The 7821-nt window shown below is 39.9% G+C and overlaps 1 protein-coding gene and 1 long non-coding RNA gene across 2 annotated transcripts; both read right to left on the bottom strand.

Annotated features, from left to right (window-relative positions):
• Positions 1 to 1228: 1228 nt before the first annotated feature.
• LOC125529112 lies at positions 1229 to 7797 on the bottom strand. The gene is made up of 4 exons (XM_048693516.1): positions 7418 to 7797; positions 3028 to 3527; positions 2029 to 2135; positions 1229 to 1486 (listed from the first exon to the last, which is right to left on the bottom strand). Exons 1-3 carry the CDS (start codon positions 7630 to 7632, stop codon positions 2062 to 2064), a joined length of 789 nt encoding a protein of 262 aa, XP_048549473.1. The 5' UTR covers positions 7633 to 7797; the 3' UTR covers positions 1229 to 1486; positions 2029 to 2061.
• On the bottom strand, positions 4970 to 7194 carry LOC125529113. Its single transcript, XR_007292563.1, has 3 exons — positions 6916 to 7194; positions 5917 to 6023; positions 4970 to 5224 (listed from the first exon to the last, which is right to left on the bottom strand). It is a non-coding gene; the product is annotated as an uncharacterized LOC125529113 (long non-coding RNA).
• Positions 7798 to 7821: the final 24 nt, after the last annotated feature.

The following is a 7821-nucleotide window of genomic DNA, read 5'->3' as shown; positions in this document are numbered from 1 at the left end:
GCTTTTTTCAGTCGTTGAAACTTGCTTTGCCTAAGGCGAACGGAAAGGAACTTTATAAATTGAGAATGAGAAAGAGTAAATACCATGCTCTAATTGTTTTTCGCCGTGCTACATTGTAAAACTGCCATCCTCTAGATAAAAAAATTTATCTCCAAAAAGAAACTGTCATGCCACTAAAAATAAAAATGCCATCCTCTCAAACATTAAAAAATGTCATCCTGTTTATAAAAAAATATATCATCCCCTCAAACATTAAAATGTCATCCTCTCAAACATTAAAAAATGTCATCCTATCTATAATAAAAAATGTCATCCTCTCAATAATAAAAATGCCATCCTATTGTTAATAAAAATGCCACCCTACTGTTATTAAAACTGCCATGTCATTAAAAATAGAAATGCCATCTCTCAAATAATAAAAATGCCATCTTCTCAATAATAAAAATTACCGCCTGTTATTGATAAAAATACCATCCTATTGGTAATAAAAATGCATGCCATGAGATATAAAAATGCCATCTCTCAAAAATATAAATGCCATCTCTCAATAATAAAAATGCCATCCTCTATAATAAAATGACATCCTCTCAAACATTAAAAAATGCCATCCTATCTATAATAAAAAAATGCCATCCCCTCAATAATAAAATGCCATCCTATTGTTAATAAAAATGTCATCCTGCTGTTAATAAAACTGCTATGTCATTAAAAATAAAAATGCAATCTTCTCAATAATAAAAAGTCCATATTATTATTGATAAAAATACCATCCTATTGGTAATAAAAATGCCTTGCGCTTGGTAATAAAAATGCCATGACATGAGAAATAAAAATGGCATCTCTCAAATATATAAATGCGATCTATCAATAATAAAAATGCCATCTTCTCAATAATAAAAATTCCATCCTATTATTGATAACAATACCATCCTGTTGGTAATAAAAATTCCATGCCATAAGAAATAAAAAAACTCCTATTGATAATGCACAGGAGGTCATGGGTTCCACCCCCCTACCTCATGACCTTTGTGACGCGTCCGCCAGGAATCAGTGTACCACGAATGACTGGATAAGATCTGCGTGGCAGTGGCCTTGCGCGGAGATCCATGCATGTGCAATGTACAACGATGAGGGCGTTCGCTGGCTCTTGCCTCCTGGCTGACGTATGTTAGCTACCATTTCCATATTAATTTGATCACATAGTATATGTAAATTGAATGGCACTTAATAGTAACATGCAAATAAGCATAATACTGAAACGCTCATCATCGATTCGTCACATGTCTCATACAAATAAGTTTCTCTCAAGGGAGTTAAACATGTGGATGCATCCGCCTCTTGCTACGAAGGGATGAGCGCGGGCTGCCTTAGTATGGAGTCTGAACAAGCATCAAAATCTCAAAACCCAAACATCTCCAGATTTCCCACAAAATCTGAGTCCCACCATCACCTATCGCACATCAGCTACTACTTGATTGTTAGAAACCTGAGGATAGACACAAGAGATTAGGCACATGTAAACGAATGCACCATAAAGAAAAAAAGATATAGAAAACCAAAGCATGTCCTTTTCAAAAGTGAAATGAATAACGAGTTATCATCTGGAATGACATGCATGTCTTGACATCAGGACTGCTGTGAAGAAAATGGTCAATTGGACATTATGATGGCACTTCAGGTCTCAAAACGATGTATTGCCCAATTTATAGTCGTGCATTTTATCAGTTAATGATTGCCGCTAGTACAAATAATGTCCATGCTAAAAAAACTATACTCCTAGATAAAGAGTCCATGCTAAAAAACTTGTTGATAGTTTTTAGCAGGATTACAAATTGCTACCACAAGACTGTACGACTGGAGGAACAGGTTCAAGTAGCTAACATTCTACAGAGATCTGCGCCAATTAAAAACAAATAATACTAGTTCCACTGCAACACTAACTAGAACTTAACCAATTACGGGCTATGTGAGTGGATAGCATACAGGTAATAATGGAAAAATATAGAAGCATGAGCTAAGAGATAGTACCCAGCGACGCATTGGATGGTAACTTGGCACGCTTCATTTAGCGTGATGTCTGTCTACACGAACCAGAACATCTGCCAAAGTCTTGTTTTTCATGACACACTTCTTACCTGAAAAGGGGTTCCTTTCATCAAGGTACAAGAATTTGAACAGAATAGTAACAGGAAACAATTTGTTCGTACAGTATATCGCATTTTATATAATTATAAGCTAGCAACCAGAAGCTAAAATCGTACAAATTACCACGTAAATATTTGTCAAGAAACTCTCTGACCAAGACAATACCTAACTTGATTAGAATGTCAAATATAGAACATGCAGTGTAAATTAGAAATTCATAAACAACAGATAACTCTAATCATGTTTTAGCCTGGAAATTTGAACTTGGAACAAATCACCAAAGAAGGCTGCTGCCACTTGGCAGCGTTAACTAGGAATCAACTACTGATTCAGTTGTTTAGAACTTTACATCACTGCTATTGCCAAAGACACGTTGCATTTCTCCCATGAAAATCCCCACAATGATGAACTCCATTTGAGAAATAGTTTCAGAAAAGAAGTGGACAGCTTCATAACTGAGAATACGTTAACTACGCCCTCTGTCCCATAACGTAAGACGTTTTTTGACTCTAGTGTAATGTCAAAAAAACGTCTTACATTATGGGACGGAGGGAGTATTATATAGGAATAACCTAAGCTACAGTGTGCCAGGACAGGGAACGTAGCTCTAAAAATTGCTGTTCAAAAGCTAAATCACTCATATACTGCATACACGTTTCAAGATAATTTCTCTATGACCAAGGCAATAGCTAACATGATTGGAAAACCATCAGGTTGAAATGCTTGAAGAGACATTTGGACAAACTAGAAGCATGCCCCAAGAACACAACAAATGTGGAACACAAGGGGCCAAACACACATGAATTAGACTAAGCATATATATGGAGTCTCATCAACACAGCTCCTTTTTCAAGAAATGTGTCACTGTGAATCTGTGATCACCTGGAATCGTGCTTGATCGAAGAAATGAGGGGAGCACACAAGGTAGATAGGAGGTTGTTGCGGCCTCGCTCGGAGGATACATGTCACTAGGTATTGCAGTAATCTCAATCATCCTCTTCCTGGACATGTCGATGCTGAAATTAACTCTGTCCACGTTGAGATGCAGCAGGTTGGTGTCCAGTGGATCGACAGCAGCAACAAAAGGCATCTCCTTGGCATTACCTCCACTAGGCAAAAGATCAACCGACACCTCGTGCTGCAGCGTCCAGCGGCCGCTCTCGTCGTCGAGCGTGAAGGGTCTGATATGGAACGGGTCGACCTCGGCAAAGAGCAGCCTGCCGGCGCTGACCCCCATGTGGCGATGCTTGATAAGCCGCCTCATTTCGCTCTCGGCCAGTTGGTCAGGAAGCATGCTGTGTGCCGGCAGCTCGACGGGGCAGAGTTCAGGCCGGTCGCTGAACGGATCGACGCAGATGGCGCCCCAGCTCACGTCCACCCACCAGAGCCCATTCATTATCAAGGTTCTTCATATCAAAACATATACCTGTATGACCAACAGGACATTCAATATGCTTTTTTCAGTCGTTGAAACTTGCTTTGCCTAAGGCGAACGGAAAGGAACTTTATAAATTGAGAAAGAGTAAATACCATGCTCTAATTGTTTTTTGTCGTGCTACATTGTAAAACTGCCATCCTCTATATAAAAAAATTTATCTCCAAAAAGAAACTGTCATGCCACTAAAAATAAAAATGCCATCCTCTCAAACATTAAAAAATGTCATCCTGTTTATAAAAAAATATATCATCCCCTCAAACATTAAAATGTCATCCTCTCAAACATTAAAAAATGTCATCCTATTTATAAAAAAATATATCATCCCCTCAAACATTAAAATGTCATCCTCTCAAACATTAAAAAATGTCATCCTATTTATAAAAAAATATATCATCCCCTCAAACATTAAAATGTCATCCTCTCAAACATTAAAAAATGTCATCCTATCTATAATAAAAAATGTCATCCTCTCAATAATAAAAATGCCATCCTATTGTTAATAAAAATGCCACCCTACTGTTATTAAAACTGCCATGTCATTAAAAATAAAAATGCCATCTCTCAAATAATAAAAATGCCATCTTCTCAATAATAAAAATTACCGCCTGTTATTGATAAAAATACCATCCTATTGGTAATAAAAATGCATGCCATGAGATATAAAAATGCCATCTCTCAAAAATATAAATGCCATTTCTCAATAATAAAAATGCCATCCTCTATAATAAAATGACATCCTCTCAAACATTAAAAAATGCCATCCTATCTATAATTAAAAAAATGCCATCCCCTCAATAATAAAATGCCATCCTATTTTTAATAAAAAATGTCATCCTGCTGTTAATAAAACTGCCATGTCATTAAAAATAAAAATGCAATCTTCTCAATAATAAAAAGTCCATATTATTATTCATAAAAATACCATCCTATTGGTAATAAAAATGCCTTGCACTTGGTAATAAAAATGCCATGACATGAGAAATAAAAATGGCATCTCTCAAATATATAAATGCGATCTATCAATAATAAAAATGCCATCTTCTCAATAATAAAAATTCCATCCTATTATTGATAACAATACCATCCTGTTGGTAATAAAAATTCCATGCCATAAGAAATAAAAAAACTCCTATTGATAATGCACAGGAGGTCATGGGTTCCACCCCCCTACCTCATGACCTTTGTGACGCGTCCGCCAGGAATCAGTGTACCACGAATGACTGGATAAGATCTGCGTGGCAGTGGCCTTGCGCGGAGATCCATGCATGTGCAATGTACAACGATGAGGGCGTTCGCTGGCTCTTGCCTCCTGGCTGACGTATGTTAGCTACCATTTCCATATTAATTTGATCACATAGTATATGTAAATTGAATGGCACTTAATAGTAACATGCAAATAAGCATAATACTGAAACGCTCATCATCGATTCGTCACATGTCTCATACAAATAAGTTTCTCTCAAGGGAGTTAAACATGTGGATGCATCCGCCTTTTGCTACGAAGGGATGAGCGCGGGCTGCCTTAGTATGGAGTCTGAACAAGCATCAAAATCTCGAAACCCAAACATCTCCAGATTTCCCACAAAATCTGAGTCCCACCATCACCTATCGCGCATCAGCTACTACTTGATTGTTAGAAACCTGAGGATAGACACAAGAGATTAGGCACATGTAAAAGAATGCACCATAAAGAAAAAAAGATATAGAAAACCAAAGCATGTCCTTTTCAAAAGTGAAATGAATAATGAGTTATCATCTGGAATGACATGCATGTCTTGACATCAGGACTGCTGCGAAGAAAATGGTCAATTGGACATTATGATGGCACTTCAGGTCTCAAAACGATGTATTGCCCAATTTATAGTTGTGCATTTTATCAGTTAATCATTGCTGCTAGTACAAATAATGTCCATGCTAAAAAACTGTACTCCTAGATAAAGAGTCCATGCTAAAATACTTGTTGATAGTTTTTAGCAGGATTACAAATTGCTACCACAAGACTGTACGACTGGAGGAACAGGTTCAAGTAGCTAACATTCTACAGAGATCTGCGCCAATTAAAAACAAATAATACTAGTTCCACTGCAACACTAACTAGAACTTAACCAATTACGGGCTAACTTAAATGACGATGACATTTTTTCACTGGAGGATGATGATATATAACTATATAAGGCAACACATACTAATTGTAATTGGCAAAAGGACAGAACATTATTTCGCCAGATCATAAATGTATGGACTGGGTAAGAGATATATCATCCTAAACATGTGAGTGGATGGCATACAGGTAATAATGGATCAATATAGAAGCATGAGCTAAGAGATAGTACCCAGCGACGCATTGGATGGTAACTTGGCACGCTTCATTTAGCGTGATGTCTGTCTACACGAACCAGAACATCTGCCAAAGTCTTGTTTTTCATGACACACTTCTTACCTGAAAAGGGGTTCCTTTCATCAAGGTACAAGAATTTGAACAGAATAGTAACAGGAAACAATTTGTTCGTACAGTATATCGCATTTTATATAATTATAAGCTAGCAACCAGAAGCTAAAATCGTACAAATTACCACGTAAATATTTGTCAAGAAACTCTCTGACCAAGACAATACCTAACTTGATTAGAATGTCAAATATAGAACATGCAGTGTAAATTAGAAATTCATAAACAACAGATAACTCTAATCATGTTTTAGCCTGGAAATTTGAACTTGGAACAAATCACCAAAGAAGGCTGCTGCTACTTGGCAGCGTTAACTAGGAATCAACTACTGATTCAGTTGTTTAGAACTTTACATCACTGCTATTGCCAAAGACACATTGCATTTCTCCCATGAAAATCCCCACAATGATGAACTCCATTTGAGAAATAGTTTCAGAAAAGAAGTGGACAGCTTCATAACTGAGAATACGTTAACTACGCCCTCTGTCCCATAACGTAAGACGTTTTTTGACTCTAGTGTAATGTCAAAAAAACGTCTTACATTATGGGACGGAGGGAGTATTATATAGGAATAACCTAAGCTACAGTGTGCCAGGACAGGGAACGTAGCTCTAAAAATTGCTGTTCAAAAGCTAAATCACTCATATACTGCATACATGTTTCAAGATAATTTCTCTATGACCAAGGCAATAGCTAACATGATTGGAAAACCATCAGGTTGAAATGCTTGAAGAGACATTTGGACAAACTAGAAGCATGCCCCAAGAACACAACAAATGTGGAACACAAGGGGCCAAACACACATGAATTAGACTAAGCATATATATGGAGTCTCATCAACACAGCTCCTTTTTCAAGAAATGTGTCACTGTGAATCTGTGATCACCTGGAATCGTGCTTGATCGAAGAAATGAGGGGAGCACACAAGGTAGATAGGAGGTTGTTGCGGCCTCGCTCGGAGGATACATGTCACTAGGTATTGCAGTAATCTCAATCATCCTCTTCCTGGACATGTCGATGCTGAAATTAACTCTGTCCACGTTGAGATGCAGCAGGTTGGTGTCCAGTGGATCGACAGCAGCAACAAAAGGCATCTCCTTGGCATTACCTCCACTAGGCAAAAGATCAACCGACACCTGGTGCTGCAGCGTCCAGCGGCCGCTCTCGTCGTGTCGGGCGTGAAGGATCTGATATGGAACGGGTCGACCTCGGCAAAGAGCAGCCTGCCGGCGCTGACCCCCATGTGGCGATGCTTGATAAGCCGCCTCATTTCGCTCTCGGCCAGTTGGTCAGGAAGCATGCTGTGTGCCGGCAGCTCGACGGGGCAGAGTTCAGGCCGGTCGCTGAACGGATCGACGCAGATGGCGCCCCAGCTCACGTCCACCCACCAGAGCCGGCCTCCGAAGTCCAGCACCTCGTGAATCATGTACATTCGCCGGTGAGGCGGCATCGGGGAAGGAAGGACCAGCTCCTCCCAGTCCCCCGACTCCGAGGAGAACCGGCGCAGCAGGAAGCGCCGCCCGCCGTCGACCTCGGTGAGCTGAGCAGCAGCATACCTCTTGGGCGGCCCGCTGGCGCCGTAAGCCTGGGTGAGGAGCCCCATGCCGTTGGTAAAGGTCTTCTCGGCGCCGTCGAAGTCCGGGAGGCGGAGCAGCTGGCCGGTGACCGGGTTGCAGACGAAGCGCGCGAACCTCTGGTAGAGGAGCTTGAGGTCATGAGTCTGGAGGCGGGCTCTGCAGGTGTCCAGGAGGAGGAAGCCGTGGCCGCTGGCGGCGGGGGCGAGGCCCTTAAA

This window comes from Triticum urartu, unplaced genomic scaffold (genome assembly GCF_003073215.2).
Source record: "Triticum urartu cultivar G1812 unplaced genomic scaffold, Tu2.1 TuUngrouped_contig_5349, whole genome shotgun sequence".
Classification (NCBI taxonomy): domain Eukaryota; kingdom Viridiplantae; phylum Streptophyta; class Magnoliopsida; order Poales; family Poaceae; genus Triticum; species Triticum urartu.
This window is presented reverse-complemented; position numbering and strand designations above follow the sequence as displayed.

Coding starts and splice junctions, on each gene's coding strand:
- LOC125529112 (XM_048693516.1), bottom strand. CDS start 7,632: ATGGGGCTCCTCACCCAGGCTTACGGCGCCAGCGGGCCGCCCAAGAGG. Junction 3,528..7,417: donor GACTTCGGAGGCCGGCTCTG/GTGGGTGGACGT, acceptor GAATGGGCTCTG/GTGGGTGGACGTGAGCTGGG. Junction 2,136..3,027: donor TCGATCAAGCACGATTCCAG/GTGATCACAGAT, acceptor ACCCCTTTTCAG/GTAAGAAGTGTGTCATGAAA.